The sequence below is a fragment of the Nicotiana sylvestris genome, chromosome 2 (assembly GCF_000393655.2).
Source record: "Nicotiana sylvestris chromosome 2, ASM39365v2, whole genome shotgun sequence".
NCBI lineage: Eukaryota > Viridiplantae > Streptophyta > Magnoliopsida > Solanales > Solanaceae > Nicotiana > Nicotiana sylvestris.
Window position 1 is genome coordinate 96,150,921 of NC_091058.1, and position 24,083 is coordinate 96,175,003.

The following is a 24,083-nucleotide window of genomic DNA, read 5'->3' on the forward strand; positions in this document are numbered from 1 at the left end:
AGATAATGAGTTAAAAGTTGAAGATGAGACACCACTTACACCTAGTAGTGTTTGGTGGTCGTGCTGGTATTAGTAGACCACTTGTGCCCCGACTACTAATCGGAGAAAAAGAAGTAAGGTTTGAATTTTTTTGACGAAATAGAGAATATTGATAGAGTTAGATGAAAACTTTATAAAAATAATTTTAAACATAAGACTGGAGAACAATTAGGGGGGACTGGGACACTTAGTAGACATATGGGAATTACTCATCGTATAGAATGGGGCTCTGATTTAGATGAAAATCAAGGAACTCTAAACCCTAGTACCGGAGGGCTTATGAAATATAATAAAATAAAGGATCGTGAGGAGTTAGCAAAAATAATTGATCGTGAGGAGTTAGCAAAAATATAGTCTAACCTTTTTCTTTTGCTTCTTCATCATATCTTATTATGTATATTCAAAGGATTTATAATCTTTTATTTAAAGGTATCTCTAGAAGTAGTTATAGATCTGATATCGTTAGACTTCATGGACAATATCAAACACACATACGTTATTTGTTAGACCACATTCCTTGTAGAATTTCTCTAACTTCTGATATTGGTCATGCTGTTAATGAAAATAATTATTTGACAATTACATGTCACTGGATAGATAATAATTATTGTATGCAAAAACGTATTATCGCTTTTAAATATTATGAAGATTAAAGTCATACTGCTATATTTACAAGTACTACTCTTTGCGAAGTTGTTGAATTTTTTATAATCTTAAGAAAAAAGTATTGTGTATGTCATTTGATAATGCTTCTAACAATAATGACGTAATTTTAATATTAAGACTACATTTGCAACCACCACTTGACGATATTTTTCATGTTAGGTGTGCATGTCGTGTTTATAATTTAATTATTAAAAGTGGTCTTGATTTATTTTCAACTGAGATTACTCATGTTAGAAGAGCAGTTGATGTTATTCAAGGAAATAATAGACAATTTAGAATTAGGGAATTTAGGAATAAGTGTACCAAGCATAACCTTAACCCCAGATTCATGCCAAACGAAATTATTACCAGATGGAATTATACATACTTATTTTTAAAATGTTGATACAGATATATATTGCCAATAACTGAAGTTGCCAATGCGCATTGCACTGATCCAAACCGTATGTTAACAACTACTACTTGGGAGGCCATTAGTAATGTTGTTAAATTTTTGCATAAATTTTATACGGTTACTGTTGAGTTTTCTGGAGCATATTACCCTACTTTTACGATGACATTAATACATATACCTGAAATTTCTTTTCTACTCTCTGAATTTAAGAAGAAAGAAAAATATAAGGATGCTGTTGAAAAAATGCAAGCAAAATTCAAAAAATATTTCTTTCCAATTCCTTCAATTTATTTAATTGGTGTTGTTTTAAATCCTTCTATTAAAATGTCTGATTGTCCCCAATTAATCAATGCTTTATATACTTATATGGAGATTAGACCAACTGAAACCCCAAATATATATTGTTGTATGAACAAGCTAAATGATTATTTACAACAATTATATAATTATTATGCAAATATAGTTGATGATGCTGCTCTTAATGTAGAAAATGTTAATCCATCTAAGTATTGTACCACTTCTACTGCATCTACTACTATGGATGATGATGAAGGCCTTGATGGTTTTAATATTTGGTCAACATTTCCTACCACTCAAACCAGTAGCAGGAACATTGATGAACTTCAATTCTACTTGCAAAAGCAAAAAAGCCTCCCACAAAGAAATTTTCATCATTGGGATGGTGGCATGAGAATGAAAAGTAATTTTCTGTTCTTTCCACTATGGCTTGGGACGTGCTGAATGTGCCAATTATAATTGTTGCATCAAAGAGTGCATTTAGTCAAGTAAGATAACAACTAGTAGACACCTGTCACTCATTGGGAAGCAATGCTTTGGAAGTTTTAGTATGTTTCAGAGATTGGATTAGATCGGAACGAAGAAATCAGGGACATGAAGATGTTGATAGACCAGAAGACGAGGATCTTGGAGATATATTAACACATGGTAACCCATGTGAATTTAACACTCCAGAAGATGGCCAAGAAGTTCATATTGATTATGAAGAACTTACTAAGGCAATGCAAAACCTTTTGTGACGACCCGGACAGTCGTCTCATGAGTTACCGCTCTTTTACCTATTTATGCTTCGTTATGCTTTGTTTATCCGTGTTATGTGGTATCAGGTTGGTCGGATCGAGTTCGAAAGGGATTTGGTAAGGTTTGAGACACTTAGTTTTTTTAGAGTGAGTTTAAGTTGGAAAGTCAATTGGATGTTGACTTATGTGTTAGAGGGCTCGGATGTGAGTTCCGATAGTTCGGTTAGCTTCGGGAGGTGATTTATGACTTAGGAGCATGATCGGAATGAATTTTGGAGGTTCGTAGTAGATTTAGGCTTGAATTGACAAAGTTGATTTTTTTGACGATTTCCGGTTGGTAGGCGAGATTTTGATATAGGGGTCCGAATGGAATTCCTAGAGTTGCAGTAGTTCCATTGAGTCATTTGGGATGTGCGTACAAAATTCAGGTCATTCGGACGTGGTTTGGTTGGGTTTTTGATCAAAAACGGTATATAGAAGTTTTTGGAAAATTAGGCTTGAATCCGATGTGTTTTGGTCGATTTGATATTGTTTGAGGTGTTTTGAAGATTGGTACAAGTTTGAATAGGGTTTTGGGATATGTTGGTGCCTTTAGTTGAGGTCCCAGGGGCCTCGGGGTGATTTCGGATAGTTGACAGGGAGTTGAGATGTTGTTGAAGCTGAAGAAATTTTCTACTTCTGGTATTTCTGCACCTGCGGATTGGGGACCGCAGGTGCGATCTCGAAGATGCGGGGAAAGAAACCGTAGAAGCGGAATTTAGCTAGGGAATTAGGATACCGCAGAAGCGGTTAATGGACCGCACCTGCGATGACGCATGTGCGACTGATGCATCGTAGATGCGGATTGGGGCCGAGTTAATCAAAAACCACAGAAGCGGTTGGATGACCGCAAATGCAGTACCGCAGAAGTGGTGGACTGGTCGCAAATGTGAAAATCCCTAGACCAGAGGGTATATATTGTCTTCTTCGCGAAATTTTGCTAAGTTTATCATTTTTGAAGATGGGAAAAAGGCTAAGAAATAGGATTTTGAGAGGAATCAAAGGATATCAGTTGGATTCGACGCGAGTCGAGGACGATTCGAGAGGCAAAGGCATCGCGGAGTAGTATTTTCACTGGTTTGAGGTAAGTATCCATTGTAAATTTGGAACTGAGGGTACAAACCCCGGTATTTGACTTGTTTTGATAAATGCGGTGACGCACATGCTAGGTGACGAGCGTGTGGGCGTGCACCGGTAGGGATTGTGACTTGGTCTGTCCCGTAGTGACTATTAAGCTGCGTATTTGATTTGGAAATATTATATTATTCCGTATTTTGGATATTTATACTGTATTATGGGTTGTATGCCATGTGTGGAGCCTTGTGTCGACCTGTAGAAACCCTTAGGGGCATTTTGACTATTTTTCCTCACTTTACTTGCTAAAAACATATCCTTAGTCATGTTTTACTTGTTTAAATGTTTAAAACTGGTTTTATCTTTTCACTTCTAATTGTGAGGACTGTTTGGGCTAAGTTCTTTAATTTCTATTATTGTGCCCGAGAGGGTGTGAGGTTAATGACTGAGAGAGGTTGAGAACCTAATAGTGAGGATATTATATGTATATATTATGGATCGGGATGCATGCCGTAGTGATACTTATATGGATCGGGTTGCACGCCGCAGCGATATATATACTGAATCAGGTTGCACGTTGCAGCTATATGTATATTGGATTGGGCTGCGCGCTGCAGCGATATGACGCTTGGGCTGTAGGAGCCCCTCCGGAGTTTGTACACCCCCAGTGAGCGTAGTCGACTATAAATTACGGATCGGGCTGCACGCCGCAGCGGTTACTATGATTTCTATTACTATGAGATATTAATGAGCCTGAGTGATGAGAGTGGGTGTTGAGTGATGAGAGTTGAGTCACGAGTGACTGAGCGGCTGCCCGAGAGGCCACATTCTGAGTGATACCTTGCCCGAGGGGCCCAGTTATGATATTTTCACTGATTTCACTCTTCTTTTAAACATAGCCTCCGTTGGAAAAATTGCTAAGTATATGAATTCAAGTTTTTAAACTGAAGTTGATAAATTTACGATGAAACTGGTTTTAAACTATGAATTGGATTTGTTATTCTGTTGTTTATTTAGTTATATGATTTTTAACTACTCGTCACTGCTTTCAGACCTTATTTACTTTAGTTACTTATTGAGTTGGCGTACTCACGTTACTCCCTACACCTTGTGTGCAGATCTAGATGCCCGAGTGGCAGAGTGAGGGTCCTCAGCTAATTTAGAGGTTGCCGGAGATTTTGAGGTAGCTGCATGGCATCCGCAACTCTGTTATCTCCTTCTTATCTTGTTCTTTTTCCGCATTTTGCTAGATTTTTGTTGTATCAGACAGTCAATTATGTAGTAGAGGCTCTAAACTTGTGACATCAGATATTTGGGGTTGTGTTGTCTTATGTTTTTATTAGATTCCACATTATTTTAGCTGTTTTAACAGTTCTTATGAAAACTGGTATTTAATCCTATGTTGGAAAATGGTTTTATAAAAGAAATTCGATGTGATTGATGGTTTGGGTTAGCTTGCCTAGTAGTGTGATAGGCGCCATCACGACCGGGTATTTGGGGTCATGACAAGTTGGTGTCAGAGCCTAGGTTGCATAGGTCTCGCGAGTCATGAGCCAGTTTAGTAGAGTCTCGCGGATCGGTATGGAGACGTCTGTATTTATCCTCGAGAAGCTGCAGAACCTTTACGAAAATCTTCAAATTCTTGAAATTCTTGTCGTGCGAACTTGTTGATCCGAATACTAAACTTCTATTATTCCATTCTCTCACAAATGGGGCCACCAAAGGCCGAGGATGCGGTCGAGGCCGTGGTAGGGGCAGAGCAGCTAGGGTAGCACCTGCAGATCCACTAGTTGCCTCAGTTCAGGATCAGGTCCTAGTTGTGGACACTACAGCAGCACCAGTTCAGGCACCAGCTGTGCATATTGTGATTCCAGGCCTTCAGGAGGCTTTAGCTCAGATCTTATCAGTGTGTACCGGTTTGTCTCAGGCGGTTTTAGTTACTACGGTCGCAGCTACTTCTCAGGCCGGGGGAGGCACCCAAACTCCCGTTGCTCGCACACCTGAGCAGGTTGTTCAAGGACTCCAGACACCGGGGGCACCTCTAGCCCAGCCGGTTGTACTAGCTCAGGAGTTTGTGGTACCAATTATGCCGGACGACGAGCAGCATCGACTTGAGAGGTTTGGTATACTCCAGCCTCCAGCCTTCAGCAGCGTAGAGGGCGAGGATGCCCAGGGTTTCTTAGATAAGTGTTAGAGGATGCTTTGTACAGCGGGGATCCTAGAGACCAGTGGTATAACTTTTACTACCTTTCAGTTTTCCGGGGCTGCCTTCACTTGGTGGGAGGTGTATGAGAGGCGTAGGCCTGTTGGTGCAACTCCCCTTACCTGACAGTAGTCCTCTGTTCTCTTTTTGGAGAAGTATGTGCCACAGTCTCGCCGAGAGGAGCTGCGCAGGCAGTTTGAGCAGTTGCATCAGGGGGAGATGACTGTGACGTAGTATGAAATGCGTTTCTCCGAGTTAGACCATCATGTGGTTTGGTTGGTTCCCATAGATCGAGAGAGGATTATGAGGTTTGTTGATGGTCTCACATATCAGCTTCAGATTCTCATGACTAGGGAGAGGGTGACAAGTGATACTTTCGAGGAGGTTGTTGACATTGCTCGTGAGATTGAGACGGTTCGTCGCCAGGAGCGAGAGGAGAGAGAGGCCTCGAGGATCTGGTAGTTACAGTGGTACTCCGTCGAGGGGTCAGTTCTAGTAGGGCAGAGGCCGTCCCTTCAAACAGGCTCATTCAGCTCGCCCAAGGTATCGTAGGGCATCATCGGGTCATGGTTCTCACAGTTCTCATCAAGGCCACTCATCACTCAGTGCCCTCCTAGCCCAGAGTTCGTCCCGTGCTCCATCAGTGCAGGGTTCTTCCATGCCAGGTCCTTCTACTGGTCACTCCGATGTTAGGGGCTCCCTTCAGTCCCCATCTCTAGCACCGGGGAGTTGTTATGAGTGTGAAGAGTTCAGGCATATGAGGAGGCAGTGTCCTTGACTTCATGATGGTCAGTCTCAGCAGAGGGTTCAGCCCCCGACTTCTGCTGCAGTTACTTCACCACCCGCCCAGCCAGCTAGGGGTGGAGGTCAGTCAGCCAAGGGCCGCCCTAGAGGGGGAGGTCGATCAGGTGGTGGTCAAGCTCGTTTCTATGCTCTTCCAGGTAGATCAGATGTTGCTGCTTCAGATGCCGTGATTTCAGGTATTGTTTTAGTCTACCACAGAGATGCCACTGTATTATTTGATCGCGGTTCCACCTTTTCTTTTGTATCATCATACTTTGCCTATTATCTAGATACGCCCTGTGAGTATCTTGTTTCACCTGTTCATGTATCTACTCCATGGGCGATACTATTGTCGTAGACCGTGTGTACCGGTCGTGTGTGGTGACTATTGGGGGTCTGGAGACCAGTATGGACCTTTTATTATTGTGTATGGTGGATTTCGATGTCATTTTGGGCATGGACTGGTTATCTCCGTGTCGTGCTATTCTAGACTGTCATGCCAAGATAGTCACATTGGCTATACTGGGTGTGCCCCAGATTGAGTGGCGACGTTTGACTGATTATGTACCCAGTAGAGTGATCTCATTCTTGAAAGCCCAGCGTATGGTTGGGAAGGGATGTCTTTCGTATCTAGCCTTCGTAAGGGGTGTCAGAGCTGAGGCTCCTAGTATTGATTCTATCCCAGTGGTGAGGGATTTTCCCGATATGTTTCCTGCAGACCTACCGGGCATGCTACCGGATAGGGACATTGATTTTGGTATTGACCTGGTGCCGGGCACTCAGCCCATTTCTATTCCGCCGTATCGTATGTCACTAGCGGAGGGGTTCATTCGGCCTAGTGTATCACTTTGGGGTGCACCGGTTCTATTTGTGAAGAAGAAGGATGGCACTATGACAATGTGCATTGATTATATGAAATTGAACAAAGTAACAATTAAGAACAAGTATCATTTGCCGCACATCGATGATTTATTCGACCAGCTTCAGGGAGCGAGAGTGTTCTCCAAGATTGATCTCCGTTCAGGTTATCACCAGTTGAAGATCAGGGACTCAGATATTCTTAAGACAGCCTTCAGGACCTGATATGGTCATTATGAGTTCTTGGTGATGTCTTTTGGGCCGACCAATGCCCCATCAGCATTCATGTATTTGATGAACAATGTGTTCCGGCCTTATCTTGACTCATTTGTCATAGTCTTCATTGATGATATTCTGGTATATTCGCGTAGTCAGGAGGAGCACGCTGAGCATTTGAGAGTTGTGTTGTAGAGATTGAGGGAGGAGAAGCTTTATGCAAAATTCTCCAAGTAGTTTTGGCTCAGTTCAGTGGCTTTCTTGGGGCACGTGGTGTCCAGCGAGGGTATTCAGGTTGATCCGAAGTAAATAGAGGCGGTTCAGAGTTGGCCCAGACCGTCCTCAGCCACAGAGATTTGTAGTTTTCTTGGTTTGGCAGGCTATTATCGCCGGTTTGTTCAGGGATTCTCATCTATCGCATTGACCTTGACCAAGTAGATTCAGAAGGGTGCTTCATTTGTATGTCGGACGAGTGTGAGGAGAGCTTTCAAAAGCTCAAGACAGCTTTGACCACAGCTCCAGTGTTGGTTTTGCCATCAGCTTCAGGTTCGTATACCATGTATTGTGATGCTTCGAGAGTTGGGATTGGTTGTGTGTTGATGCAGAAGGGTAGAGTTATTGCCTATGCTTCTCGTCAGTTGAAGCCCCATAAGAAAAACTACCCCGTTCATGATTTGGAGTTGGCTGCCATAGTGCATGCGCTGAAAATTTGGAGGCATTACTTGTATGGTGTGTCCTGTGAGGTGTTTATTGATCATCGTAGCCTCCAGCACATGTTTAAGCAGAAGGATCTTAACTTGAGGCAGCGTAGATGGTTAGAGTTGCTAAAGGATTATTATATCACTATATTGTACCATCCGGGAAAGGCCAATGTGGTGGCCGATGCTTTGAGCCGAAAGGTAGTGAGTATGGGGAGTCTGGCATATATTCCAGTTGGGGAGAGACCTCTTGCAGTTGATGTTCAGGCCTTGGCCAATCGGTTTGTGAGATTAGATGTTTCGGAGCCCAGCCGGGTATTGGCTTGTATGGTTTCTCGGTCTTCCTTATATGATCGTATCAGAGAGCGCTAGTATGATGATCCGCATTTGCTTGTCCTGAAGGATAGGGTTCAGCATGATGATGCCAAAGATGTGACCATTGGTGATGATGAGGTATTGAGGATGCAGAGCCGGATATGTGTGCCCAATGTGGATGGGCTTCGGGAGTTAATTCTGGAGGAGGCCAATAGCTCGTGGTATTCCATTCATCCGGGTGCCACGAAGATGTATTAGGATCTAAGACAACATTATTGATGGAGAAGAATGAAGAAAGATATTGTGGGATTTGTAGCTCGGTGTCTCAATTGTCAGCAGGTGAAATATGAGCATCAGAGACCGGGTAGCTCTTCAGCAGATGGATATTCCCGAGTGGAAGTGGGAGAGATGGACTTTGTAGTTGGACTTCCACGGACTTTGAAGAAGTTCGATGTTATTTGGGTGATTGTGGATCGGTTGAGCGAGTCCGGGCACTTCATTCCTATGTGTACTACTTATTCTTCAGAGCGGTTGGAAGAGATCTATATCTGGGAGATTGTTCGGTTGCATGGTGTCCCAATTTCCATCATTTTAGATAGGGGCACTCAGTTTACATCGCAGTTTTGGAGGTCTGTGTAGCGAGAGTTGGGTACTCAGGTTGAGTTGAGCACAGCTTTACACCCTCAGACGGACGGGCAGTCCGAGCGCACTATTCAGATATTGGAGGACATGTTGCGTGCTTGTGTCATTGATTTCGGAGGGTCATGGGATCTGTTTCTACCGCTTACAGAGTTTGCTTATAGCAACAGCTATCAATCGAGTATTCAGATGGCTCTATATAAGGCTTTGTATAGGAGGTGATGTAGATCTATAGTTGGTTGGTTCGAGCCCGGTAAGGCTAGGCTATTAGGTACAGACTTGGTGCAGGATGCCTTAGAAAAGGTGAAGCTGATTCAGGAGAGGCTTCGTACAGTGCAGTCGAGACAAAAGAGCTATGCTGATAGAAAGGTTCAGGATGTGTCCTACATGGTTGGTGAGAAGGTTTTGTTGAAGGTTTCGCCCATGAAGGGTGTTATGAGATTTGGAAAGAAAGGGAAATTGAGTCCTCGGTTCATTGGACATTTTGAGGTGCTTCGGATGATTGAGGAGGTGGCTTATGAGCTTGCTTTGCTGCCTAGTTTGTCGAGTGTGCATCTGGTATTTCATGTTTCAATGCTCCGGAAGTATATTGGAGATCCGTCTCATGTTTTAGATTTCAGCACGATTCAGTTGGATGATGATTTGACTTATGATGTGGAGCTAGTAGCTAGTTTGGATCGTCAGGTTCGAAAGTTGAGGTCAAAGGATATAGCTTCGGTAAAAGTGCAGTGGAGAGTCGGTCCATGGAGAAGGCTACTTGGGAGACCGAGTGGGAGATGCAGAGCAGATATCCTTACTTGTTTGAGGCCTCAGGTATGTTTCTTGACTCGTTCGAGGATGAACATTTGTTTAAGTTGGGGAGGATGTGACGACCCGGACAGTCGTCTCATGAGTTACCGCTCTATTTTCCCTATTTCTACTTTGTTATGCTTTGTTTATCCGTGTTATGTGGTATCGGGTTGGTCGGATCGATTTCGGAAAGGATTTGGTAACGTTTGAGACACTTAGTCTTTTTAGAGTGAGTTTAAGTTGGAAAAGTCAATCGGATGTTGACTTATGTGTTAGAGGGCTCAGATGTGAGTTCCGATAGTTTAGTTAGCTTCGGGAGGTGATTTGTGACTTAGGAGCATGATCAGAATGAATTTTGAAGGTTCGTAGTAGATTTAGGCTTGAATTGACGAAGTTGATATTTTGACGATTTCCGGTTGGCAGGCGAGATTTTGATATAGGGGTCGGAATGGAATTCCGAGAGTTGCAATAGTTCCGTTGAGTCATTTGGGATGTGAGTGAAAAATTTTAAGTCATTCGGACATGGTTTGGTTGGTTTTTTTTATCAAAAGCAGAATATAGAAGTTTTTGAAAAATTAGGCTTGAATCCGATGTGTTTTGGTCGATTTGATGTTGTTTGAGGTGTTTTGAAGATTGGTACAAGTTTGAATAGGGTTTTGGGATATGTTGGTGCCTTTGGTTGAGGTCCCGGGGGCCTCGGGTGATTTCGGATGGGTGACGGGGAGTTGAGATGTTGTTGAAGCTGCTGAAATTTTCTACTTCTGGTATTTCTGCACATGCGGATTGGGGATCGTAGGTGCGATCTCGCAGATGCGGGGAAAGAAACCACAGAAGCGGAATTTAGCTGGGGAGTCAGGAAATCGCAGAAGCAGTTAATGGACCGCACCTGCAATGGCGCAGGTACGGCTGATGCATCGCAGATGCGGATTGGGGCCGAGTTAATAAAAAACCGCAGAAGCGGTTAGATGTCTACAAATGCGTACCGCAGAAGCGGTGGACTGGTCGCAGATACAAAAATCCCCGGACCAGAGGGTATATATTGTCTTCTTCGCAAAATTTTGCTAAGTTTATCATTTTTGTAGATGGGAAAGAGGCTAAGGCATAGGATTTCGAGAGGAATCAAAGGATATCAGTTGGATTCGACGCGAGTGGAGGCCGATTAGAGGGGAAAAGGTGTCGCGGAGTAGTATTTTCAACGGTTTGAGGTAAGTAACCATTGTAAATCTGGAACTGAGGGTACAAACCCCGGTATTTGACTTGTTTTGATAAATGTGGTGACACACATGCTGGGTGACGAGCTTGTGGACATGCACCGGTAGGGATTGTGACTTGGTCCGTCCCGTAGCGATTATTAAGCCGCGTATTTGATTTTGAAATATTATATTATTCCGTATTTTGGATATTTATACTGTATTATGGGTTGTATGCCATGTGTGGGGCCTTGTGCCGACCTGTAGAAACCCTTAGGGGCATTTTGACTGTTTTTCCTCACTTTACTTGCTAAAAACATATCCTCAGTCATGTTTTACCTGTTTAAATATTTAAAACTGGTTTTATATTTCCACTTCTAATTGTGAGGACTGTTTGGGCTGAGTTCCCTAATTTCTATTGTTGTGCCCGAGAGGTTGTGAGGCTTGCTGTTATTTCTATCGTTGTCATGCTCACCACCTCTGATTTCCCCTCCATCACCGCCTTCTGCTACCTTGTAGCTACTGTTGGATTACAGATCATATGGATCTTCACTCTTGCTATTGCCGATGTATATGCAATTTTGAACTTTTGGTCTCTGGCTTCTTGATAGCTGGTTGCAGTGCTCCCCTTTTGCAGTCAGGCCACCTTAACTTCTCTTATATGTAAATCAGTACATTTCAGTTTGGTCACATTTTCGTGAGGAATAACCTCTTTGTTGACAAAGTTAATGTAGAAGAACTATGTCAAAATTTAGGCCCAACATCGATTTTCAAGAGTTAAATAGATCTTCAAGCTTGGGTGACTATATCTAGAAGTTGTGTTGAGTTATGTGCCAAAAAAAATCCCTAACCCTATTATTTCCTCTACCACATTTAAGGAATGATCATATTTAAAGCTCAAGAGAAGAAAATTCAAATTAATGAAAAACAGAATTAGCCGTGGTGATATATTTTGTTTTTTTATACCGTTGGAGTGTTGGTGGCATATATTTGATCCCTTACTTTAGTTTTGTTGCATGGGCTTGTTGACACAATTTTTATATTATAAACGGTGTTTGCCGTATTTTAGCTTCTTTTTGTCCATATTGGTTAGGCGTATTTATAGCGATATACTTTCCGTGGAATCCCGTAAATTTTCTTATTGGTGTAATCGATAACCGAATCGATAAGCCCCAAAAATCAATAAATCGAAATCGAAAAAATTGAAACCTTATTGAAACAATAACGATAAGCATATGTATAAATCGATAATCGATAAGTAATTATCGATAAGGGTCAAAATCGAATCGATAAATCAAATGCACACCCCTACCTGTGCCTGCACTGGGACTTGAGGCTGCTCTAAGACCTGAGGCTGGCTAGAGGAACCTCCCTGCGGGTCCTCCAACTCAATCACTGCATCATCCATCTATGGGATCACCCTCCTCCTCTTTGGTGCCCTCTGCATCTCTTGCTCCTTCTCCGGCTCAGTCTGAGCTGCTGGAGGCTGCTCATGCACCAATGGCCCAATGGTAGATGATCAACAGCCTTAATCTTCTCCACTTCTACCCTCAACTCCTTTGATGCTCGAGTCTTTCTCAGTTTCTTTGTCTCCTTTGCCAGCTTATTCAATGCCTTCCCATGAGTACCTACAGCCTCCAATATCAACTGCTGGTTCTCCAGGAGCTTCTTCTGGTTGTTCAGAAGCTCTTTGAGAGTCTCCTCCACTGAAGCTAGAACCTGTGGCTGTAGGGGTACGGACTGGGCTGCCACCGAGCTAGGAAACACAGATAGCTTAGAAGTAGCTGGCTGCATCCAGTTGTTGATACTGGCAAGTGTTTGGCTCAAACAATGGGCAGTCAATAGGTAAGTTGAGGATGAGGGGATATCTAGAGCAGTGACAGTAGAGGGTCCTGAGGCAATATCTGGTGTGGCTGAGGGAGGTTGAGAAAAAGTGACTACTACTATTACTGGCTCTTCAGACTGGCCAGTAGAAGTAGTGGCTTTACCTTTAGGATCTTTGGCTTTGGGGTTGTCATCAGCCTTGAGGTTGTACCATGAAAAGGGCATCTTTGGTTTCACCTTCACATCAAACATCCTTTTCTCCACATCCTAGTCCTCGAAGTACATTGTCAGGAAATTTGGGAAGGGGTATGATTTATCACCTTCATTGACCACCCTTGTGATCACCCTAGACATAACATTCCCGATGTTCATAGGGTACCCCGCCATAATAGAAGCCACCAATATCGGCCGGGAGACAGGTAGAGAGTTCTCATAGGTAGTGGGGTCCAGCCTGCTGCATACAAAAGTCTCCCACCCCTTTGCCTCAGTTTTTCTCATAATTTGAACCCCTGATGTCAACCAAGCTAGGGTGGTGCCCGGGAGTGCCAGGTATTCTGCTAACCACGGACGGGCTGCCTCATCCAATGCTACCTTTTCTATGTATAATGATTCATCTTCCTCCGGAAAGCCCAGGTAGTCATTAATTGTCTTCCCATCAAACTTCACAGTCAAATTCCGCACCTTAGTCACTTTAGTGCCCTTTTTGATGTGGGTAGCATTAGCGTAGAACTCCTTGACTAAGTGCTCATTTGCATCCCAAACTTTGCTTATAAACTATTTCCAGCTCAGTCTCTCTCTGAATTGCCTCTTCACATTAGGGTTGTGAGGCAGAAGGTCCCTCTCAATGAAATTTCGCTCAAGAATCAATTTCCTCTGGGGTCACCACTCTCGAAACTTGTGGTATGCAATCTCACTAACAAATCTCCTTTGCCATGCCTTCGGGTTTCTAGTTCTTTCCACCCCCTTGTTTGGGGTTCTCCCCCTTCTTCTTCTTCATCAATGACCGGTGTTGAAGCTGTGGGTGATGTAGATGTTGCACTATCACTGCTCTCTGCTGAGCCCTCAGACGACTTAGAAGAAACTTGAACTAAAGTTTGAGCAGTAGGAGAGGCCGGAGGTGTAGGCATATATCTCAATCTAAACCTCCCCCGGAAGTCAGGTACATACTCCAGCACTTAATCAGACTCAGATGCCTCCTGGGAGGGCACATACTAACTTCCCTCTGAATGGGAAGCAGCTCTATCTGCAGCCTTTATTTGTTTCCTGGTTTCCCCAATTGCTTTTCGGACTTGGGGGGTCAATTTGATCATTTCTCGTTCCCTACCCCGAGAGGACTCTCCTTTTCCTTTCTGTTTTCACCACCTCCTCTTGATTTAACCATTGTTTGCAAGTGGAATTCAATTAAAGTTTGTTAGTATCACAGTACCAGAAGAAACAATGAAGAGTATGACTGAAAACAGCTGACCGCGGACCGCATAAAAAGCATTGCGGCCATAAAGGCACCACTGTAATCGCATAAAATAGCACCGCGGACCTCAGTGGGGTAGGACTCAGACTACCCACTCTCTGAATAAGGTCACCACGAACCGCGAAAAATTGCATCGCGGCAGCAGTGAAGCACCACGGACTGCGAATAATCAACCGCGACCGCGGTCCTTAAAATTGGCCTCTCTGAAGTTTACCACCGCAGACCGCGGAAAAACACATCGCGGTCGTGAAGAGGCACCGCGGACCGTGAAAAATCAACCGTGGTCGAGGTAAGCATTACGCAGCAACACAAACCTACGGTTTCAAATTTTTGCACATTTTAGCCTTAATCCACATATTATTAACCCACTAGGTAGTTAATCACCATGTTCGACTAATTAACCCTAATCTAAACAACATTATGTAACCCTCAGTAAAAAAATTGAAAGAGAAAGGGAAGAAGAAGAAGTATGAACTAACAAAGTAAAAGAGAATAAAACAAAATTAAAGACTAGGGAAAGATTTGAAGTACCAGAGATGAGATGCAATACATATGACTGAGAATCAGTGTTTGAATTTGTGCACTTAGGGTAGTGATGAACAGTACTTTATCTTTTTAGAGAGCAAATGAGCGAAAAGTTTAAAAGGAGGCCTGAGGTCCTATTTATAAAAAAAGGACCTGGGACCCACGCTACTTACCACCGCGGAATGCATATAATGCACCGTGGTTTGCGGTAATTAAACCCAAGAGGCACTGGCAAGGACTGCACCGCAAACCGTAGAAAATGCTCCGCGGCCGCGGTAGGGCACCGCGGACCGCGAAAAATGCATTGCAGCCGCGGTGAAAACTTTAGAGAACCTCCACTTTTGGCCATTTAGCACTGTGGACTGCAATGAAATTTTGCCCCCGTGATAAGGCCATTGCGGCCGCAAAAAATGCAATGCGTCAGTAGTCCAAATTTTAGAGAGTGCAACATTTTTTCTAATTTTGTCCTGCACTGCATCAAAACAACCCTACACACATCTCACAACCAGTTAGTCCAAAAGTAAATCCTACACTAAAAAGAAAATCAAAGAAAAACGGAAAGAAAGACACATGGGTTGCCTCCTAAGAAGCGCCTGATTTAATGTCGCGGCACGACGCAGGTTACAATCAAATCACTTTAGATGGATCAGTGCCACCACGTGGCTGTCATCAATCTTGCCAAGAAAGTGCTTGACTCTGTGCCCATTAACTCTGAAGATCTCTCCATTTTTGTTCAAGTGCACCAAATGGAATCACAAGCACCACTTCAAAAGGTCCACTCCATTTCGACTTAAGCTTTCCCGGAAACAGACGTAACCAAGAATTGAACAAGAGAACAAAATCACCCATTTTGAACTCCTTTCCAGGAGCATACTTGTCATGAAGGTACTTCATCTTGTCCTTGTACAAGGACGAACTGGAGTAGGCATGAAATAGGAATTCATCAACTTCATGAAGCTACTCCATACAAAGATTTGCTGCCATATCCCATTCAAGATTTAGCTTCCTCAAAGCCCACATGGCCTTGTGCTCTAACTCAACCGGTAGATGGCAAGCTTTCCCAAATACCAACCGGTACGGAGACATACCATCAGAGTCTTGTAAGCAGTCCTATAAGCCCATAGAGCATCATCCAATTTCTTTGACCAATCGGTCCTATTTGCATTGACCGTCTTTGATAATATACTCTTGATTTCCCTGTTTGAGACTTTAACTTGGCCACTCTCTTGAGGATGATAAGGAGTAGAAACTTTGTGATTGACACCATACTTTGCAAGCAAAGTGTCAAAAGCTCTATTGCAAAAATGAAACCCCCATCACTTTTGATTGCTCGAGGAGTGCCAAACCTAGTAAAAATACTCTTATTGAGAAACGCAACAACACTCCGGGCCTCATTATTGGGTAAAGCCACGACCTCAACCCACTTTGAAACATAGTCAACTGCCACTAGAATGTATGTGTTGCCACATGAACTAACAAACAGGCCCATGAAATAAGTTCCCCACACATCAAAAAGATCAACTTCGAGAATAGTATTGAGAGGCATCTCATCCTTCTTCGAAATTCCACCCGCTCTTTGACATTTGCCGCCTCTCTTTACAAGTTCACTTGCATCCTTGTACAAAGTTGGCTAGTAAAACACACAACTAAGAACCTTTGAAGATGTCCTCGCCCCACCATGATGACCACCATAGGGGGAGGAATGACAAGCCTCTAAGATACTCAATTGCTCCTCTTCCGGGACACACCTCCAGATCACGCCGTCAGTGCAGATCTTGAACAAGTACGGCTCATCCCAATAGTAGTCCACTATCCCGTTTAAGCTTCTTCCTTTGGTTAGAAGAGAGCTCATACGAGACAATACCGGTCACAAGGAAATTAGCAACGTCCGCAAACCATGGCATACCATTCACCGACACAGAAAGGAGTTGCTCATCGGGAAATGAATCATTGATCTCTAGGACATCACAAGGCCTCCCCTCCTCCTCCAAGAGGGACAAGTGGTCCGCCACTTGGTTTTCACACCCTTTCCGGTCCACAATCTCCAAATCAAACTCTTGAAGTAACAAGACGCATCGCATCAGCCTAGCTTTGGAATCTTTCTTCATCATCAAGTATCGAAGTGTGGCATGATCGGTATGAACTATGACCTTGGCTCCCATGAGATACGGCCTAAATTTCTCCATTGTGAACACAATAGCCAACAACTCTTTTTCAGTCACCGTGTAATTCATTTGAGCATCATTCATTATCTTGCTCGCATAATACACCGAATTAAACATTTTATTCACTCTTTGACCCAAGACTTCCCCAACTGAAACATCACTCGCGTCACACATGAGCTCAAAAGGAAAGCTCCAATTGGATGCGGTAATAGTAGAAGTGGTGGTCAACTTGTACTTGAGGAGTTCAAAAGCTATCATGCATTCCTCATTGAACACGAACTTGGCATCTTTTTCCAATAACTTACACAAGGGATTCACCACGTTCGAAAAGTCCTTGATAAATCTCCTGTAGAACCACGCATGCCCAAGAAAACTTCTAACCCCCTTGACTGAGGTAGGAGGAAGAAGCTTTGAGATTACTTCAAATTTGGCTTTTTCTACCTCTATGCCGTGCTTTGAGATCTTATGGCCGAGGACAATGCCCTCCTCGACCATAAAGTGGCATTTCTCCTAATTAAGCGCAAGATTGGTTTCTTCACAACGGGCCAACACCCTATCAAGATTTTTCAAACATTTATCAAACGAGTTACCCACAACACTGAAGTCATCCATGAACACATCCAAAATGTCCTCCACTATGTCAATAAATATGACCATCATACACCACTGGAATGATGTTGATGCATTACACAACCCAAATGGTATCCTAGAAAAAGCAAAGGTACCATACGGACAAGTGAAGGTGGTTTTCTCTTAATCTTCTGGAGCAATCAAAATTTGGTTGTACCCAGAATACCCATGCAAGAAACAGTAGAAGGAACGCCCAGCAAGTCTATCTAGCATCTGATCAAGAAAAGGCAATGGAAAGTGATCCTTGCGGGTCACTTTATTCAACTTGCGATAATCCATGCACACCCTCCATCCGGTGACAGTCCTTGTAGGAATCAAGTCATTTTGCGCATTGGTAACCACGGTCAAACCACCCTTCTTTAGCACACATTGCACCGATGAAGTCCAAGAGCTATTAGAGATGGGGTACACAACTCCGGCATCCAACCACTTGATCACCTCCTTTTTCACAACTTTTTGCATTGCCTCATTCAACCTCCTTTGATGTTCCACAGAGGGCTTTACATCATCTTCAAGATTAATCTTGTGCATACAAAAGGTGGGGCTTATCCTCCGAATATCAGCTAAAGTCCATCCAATTCTTCCGTTTTTGGAGCACCGTCAATGTGGCATCTACCTGCATGTTAGTAAGACAAGAGGAAAGAATAACTGGCAAAGTTGAACTAGGGCCTAAGAATTCATACCTGAGATGTGGAGGCAACGTCTTCAACTCCAACACGGGAGGTTCCTCGATTGAGGGCTTTGTTGGTGGAGTCTTCCTATTCTCAAGATCCAAATAGTTTTCGAGGCTCATAAGAGTAAGAGCCCATTCCATGTAATTGACACACTCCACCCGGCTTTCATCCTCATTTACATCAAGATTCAACAATACTGCCTCTAGAGGGTCCTCTACATTGATCATTGCACTAGTATTATCAACTATGACTGCCGTGACAAGATCCACAAAAGAGCACACTTCAGAACTGTTGGGATGTTTCATTGACTTGCACACATGAAAGACCACTTTCTCATCACCCACCCGGAAGGTGAGTTCCCCTGCTTCCACATCAACTAAAGCCTTCTCAGTTGCAAGGAAAGGTCTTCCTAATATGATCGAAACCTCATAATCTACCTCACAATCCAAGATCACAAAATCAGTGGGCAAAATGAACTTGTCCACCCGAACAAGAACATCATCTACAATACCAAGCGGCCTCTTCATAGTTCTATCCGCCATTTGCAACCTCATTGAAGTAGTCCTAGGTTTCCCAATACCCAAAGTCTTGAAAATGGAGTAAGGCATTAAGTTGATACTTGCCCCCCATCACATAGAGCTTTTGCAAAGTTTGCACTCCCAATGGTGCAAGGAATGGTGAAAGCACCAGGATCTTCTAGCTTCGAAGCCATTGAGTGCACTATTACACTAACTTGGTGGGTCATATTGATGGTCTCATAATCCATGGATCTTTTCTTTGTTAATAAGTCTTTCATGAACTTGGTGTACCACGACATTTGTTCTAGAGCCTCCACTAAAGGCACATTAATTGATAAGCTCTTCATCATGTCAATAAACTTCTTAAACTAGTTCTCATTTTTCTACTTCGCAAGCATTTGAGGATAAGGTGGAGGTATCCTTGGCAAAGGAGCCTTGGCTTTAGGCAAAACTATTTCTGGCATGTCTATTACTTATTACCTAGACAGGTTCACGTCATTCCGAGTTTCCACCTCGGTATCTTGGATATCAATCTTCACTTCCTCATTTATGTTCTTGTCAGTCACATTCACCACCACCAAAGGAATCTCATCCTCTTTCAACTCAACTTCATCACTCAAAATTTCTTTTTGTTTGGAGGCATTCACATCACCGCCTTGTCCACTTCTTGTAGTTACTGCCATTACACGCCCGAAATTGTTCGCACCCTTCGCGTTGACTACCGTATCACTAGGTAGAGCCCCCTTAGGGTGAGTATTCAAGGATTGTGATATTGGGCCTAATTGAACCTCCAAGTTTCTGATTGAAGTATTGTGGGATGCCAACTGGGCATCAGAGTCAGCATTCTTTTTCATCATCTGTTCAAACATCATTTTGATTCTACCCATTTCATTATTGGAAGAACTAGGACCTTGGGATGGAACTGGGGGTGGATTGTTCTGTTGTTGATACATCGGGGGCCTTTGAAAGCCTTGCCCCCGATTTCCTTGATTACCATTGTTCCAACCATCCTAATTGTTATTTCCACCCTAGTTGTTGTTGTTGCCACTCCAATTACCTTGATTGTTCTGATTATTGCTCTGGTTGGCCCAATTTGAATTTTGGTCGTTGTTCCCCCAATTACTATTCCCTTGTTGTTGTTGTTTTCCCCAATTGCCTTGGGGTCTCCATTGTTGTTGGTTAGAAAATTGCCCCTTTAGTCCTAATAGTTGTTCACGTATTGCACTTCTTCATTCTGCTCATCATACCCATCATTTTGGAACCTACCACTATCTTGGTCATATTGATCCGAACTCCCTTGGTTCTATTGACCTCTTTTTTTTCTTTTGTTCACTAACATGTTGACACCCTCCATAGCATTTACTTGTCGTGGAGATTGAACCTGCTGTAATTGTGCCTTTGCTAGCTGGTTCATTGTTGTTGTCAGTTCTGCTATTGCTTGCCCATGATCATGGATCTATTTGTGCAAATGAATGACCGTGGGGTCACCCTGTGGCGCATTGGCTCTACTTTTCCAAGTGGAGGACGTGTCAGCCATCTCATCCAATATTGCATTAGCCTCATCATACGGTATATTTATGAAATTTCCCCCGATGAGTTGGTTCACTATGCATTGATTTGTTGTGTTAATGCCTCAGTAGAATGTCTGTTGTATCATTACCTCAGTCATATCAGTATTTGGACATTCCTTTACCATGATCCAGTATCTCTCCCATATCTCATGTAGTGGTTCGTTGGACTCCTATTTGAAAGCTAAGATTTCATCCCTCAAGGTCTCCATGTGGCCCAGCGAGAAGAACTTTGCAATGAATTTATCTGCCAACTCATCCCAAGTAGTGATGGAATGGTTGGGAAGCCTTTTAAGCTAGTCCAAAGCCTTCCCTCTAAGTGAAAAAGGGAATAATCTCAACCGAAGTGCATCCTCTGACACATTTGTTTTTGTGATCCCCCAACAGGTATCCACGAAGCCCTTAAGATGTTTTTAAACATTCTTATGGGGAGAACCTGTGAAATACCCTCGTTGCTCCAACAAAGTCAGCATCACATTTATAATTTGGAGATTACCCGCCGGATCCGGGGTGGGACAACTGCACTAGCATATCCTTGGTTTGGAAGCACCCGAGGAGCCGCTCTTGAAGGTGGCGGGGGGGGGGGTCTGGAACATTATCATTGGCATGGCGGCCTCTCTTTTGAGCTTGAGGCACTATAGGTACCTCATCATCAATATTTTCATCTACCTTCTCCCCTGGTGGAAGATCTCCAAGAGGCGCGTTATTTTCCGCCATTTTGTACCTGAGTTAGCAACACGTACAAATTAGTAACACGGAAGGAAAGAAAAACAACACACAAAACTATTTAGATAGATAGCCAAAACCGTTAGCTCCCCGGCAACGGTGCCAAAAAGTGATCAGGTCCAACCCTACACCACTATAGAGTGGCGAGAGCGGTCGATGAAGCTTTTACCCGAGAAGGTCGGGATCGAATCCACAAGGAGCTACAACAATGTTTGAAGTTGGATTTCTATCTAATCTAGCAGTGTGTAGTGCTCTTAATTACACTTCCAATCATATTTGTTTTTTTGTTACTTCTAATTTTATGCTAATGATATGCGAAATTAAGGTTTTCTAAATGGTTAAAGAGGCACTAGGGAAGTGACTTTCCCCTAGGTGAATACTTGACAGGGTCTAAAGCCTAAGGCAAAGTTCTTATGTTTAGGATCGCGATATAGCCAATGCACGACACTACTCACTCTATACCTCTCGTTAGCTTGAGTGACTTTGCCCTAATTGACTTTCTCAAGACCAATTGAGTGTCAAAATTGTGCAAGTAATATAGGCTCAAGTTGGGTATTACTATCTCTAGGTTTAACCCTTTAATTGGGGCTATCAATCTCTTAAATTCGCCCCAATTCCTTATTGACCTGATTTTCCTAGACTCAAACTCTCTTTCTCAAGAAGAACCCAAGTCAAAAAGGCACAAATTAGTGTTTGTAACCACTAATTCAACATAGAAAACATAAATCAGGCCAAATATCAACCAACCATAAACATTTAAGCCTTAAAACAAGAGACTCATCAAATACCTACACTAGGTTTGAGCCACAACCCTAGCTAATGGGTCTAGCTACTCATAATAATGGAAGAAATCAGATATTTAGATGAAGAATAACCCATAAAATATAATTACAAGCTAAGCGTCTAAGATTCAATGTTAAACTAGCTACAAATTACTCAAAATAGACTAAAACTGCCGTTCACGTGCTCTTCTAAGATAAAAATACCCTAAAAATCTGAAAAAGAAGTATTTATACAAGGCCGAATTTTCTGGACAAAAATACCCCTAACAGAGGTAGGCTTTTTGGCTTCACTTCTATGTCTCTGAATCTGGCCACCGCGGATCGCATAAAATGCACCGCAGTCGTGGTGGCTTCACCGCGGACCGCAACAGATGGACCGCGGTGTCTTGAAACTTCCAAAATCCTATCTCTCTGAATCCCCTCTCCGCGGACCACAACAAATGGACTGCGTCCACGAAGAGGCTACCGTGGCTGCGAATAATCTACCATAGACCACACTGCTTAGACCCCCAGGATTGCATCTCTCTGAACTTATCCACTGCAGACCGCACTAAATGGACCGCGGCTGCGGTGGGTCTTTTGCAGCCGCAATGGATTTTACGTTGCAGTGGTGCTTTGACTTGTTCTTGGCACTTGTGCAGGTTTCACTCCTTTTTGAGCTTGTTTTGACTTCTTGTCACTTTTTTGACCAAACACTACAAGCAAGCACAACATGTAAGCTTTCGGGATTACTTGTATACATTTTTAATCCAAAACTCAAGCAAAAGGAGTATAAAATAAACTAGAATCCCTAGTTATCATTTCACCATGCAGAATTTCGGATCCAGTACGATCCCTATCATATCTAGGTGGGTCCAAGAAAAACAATCTGTGTTATTTAAAAGAAATGGAATGAGTTTTTCCTTGAGATTGGGAGTCAACCCCGTGCCCGAGTATACCTTTCGATCGGGCAGATTCTCGATCAGCACGATTTGTTCCAGCTCTTCGACTGTTGACTTCGTTACATCAGAGTCATCGAGGATTATGAAGGTTCGAGGTATCATATAATCATCATCCTTAAAAGATTCCTGCTCCTCTGACCGGGCAGAGGCCGACGACTGTGGTTGCTATTTGACCTCTTACTTTCCCTTCGATTCCGATTCCTTTGTTGATGAAAGTATCGATACTGGTACTACGTCATTGATTGCGAACATTTCTTTGGTGGCGGGTTGTTCACCGTACACCGTTTTGATTCCTTCCGATGTTGGGAACTTCAGGACTTGATGAAGCGTCAGGGGTACTTCCCTCATGTTACGGATCCAAAGCCTCCCGAGCAACGCGTTGTACCTCATGTCGCCTTCGATCATATGGAACTTTGTTTCCTGGATGGTACTGACCACATTTACTGGCAAAATGATTTCCCCTTTGATGGTTTCACTTGCCATGTTGAAGCCATTAAGTATATGAGTTGCGTGCAAGATTTGATCTTGGAGGCCGAGTTGCCTACGACCCATGATCGAATAATATTTGCCGAGCTTCCTGGATCAATTAACACACATTTAACTTGAATTTTATTCATAAGGATAGCTATTACCAATACATCGTTGTGGGGTTGTTTGATCCCTTTTGCATCCTCGTTATTGAAAGACAAGGTTTCTTCTAGTAAATAGTCCTGAGTTCGCTTCTCCCTCGTGATTATCACTTTGGTGCGTTTAAATACTGGTCCTTGAGGAATATCGACCCACCCAACGATCATATGAATTACATGCTAGGTTCTTTCTGCTCATTCTGTCTATTTGAGTCTCTGCTTTTGAAGTAGTTCTTGGCTCAATAACTTAAGAATTCTTGACCCTCGTAAAATAAAAGAGATACCTCCTCCCTCAGTTGTCTGCAATCTTCGGTTTTGTGACCATGGGTACCATGGTATTTGCATATTTGGTTAGGGTTCCTTTGAGCTGGATCGGTCTGTAAGGGACTGGACCATCTACTATCCTTGATTCGTCCAATGGCTGACACAATACCCAATGCATCGATGCTGAAGTTGTATTCTGATAGTCGTGGTGCTTTCGTGGGCTCGACATGTTTATCGAAACCAGTTTTACTTATGAGCCCTCAGGAGCTCTATCCTCGATCAATCCTTCGATTATTTCGAACGAGATTCCATCCCGAGCCGCCATTTTTACGATCTGCACTGTATGGTTGGTACCGATCTTTATTCGATCGGGGTTATCTGTTGATGTCCCTTTGAATTCTGTCGAAGGGCCTGTTTAAATAAACGGAACCG

General features: G+C 43.1%; 1 protein-coding gene across 1 annotated transcript; it reads right to left on the reverse strand.

Moving 5' to 3' along the window:
* Window positions 1-15,462: 15,462 nt before the first annotated feature.
* On the reverse strand, window positions 15,463-17,417 carry LOC138885275 (uncharacterized). Its single transcript, XM_070166208.1, has 3 exons — window positions 16,908-17,417; window positions 15,944-16,387; window positions 15,463-15,714 (listed from the first exon to the last, which is right to left on the reverse strand). The coding sequence occupies exons 1-3, from the start codon at window positions 17,415-17,417 to the stop codon at window positions 15,463-15,465; spliced, it is 1,206 nt and encodes a 401-aa protein (XP_070022309.1).
* Window positions 17,418-24,083: the final 6,666 nt, after the last annotated feature.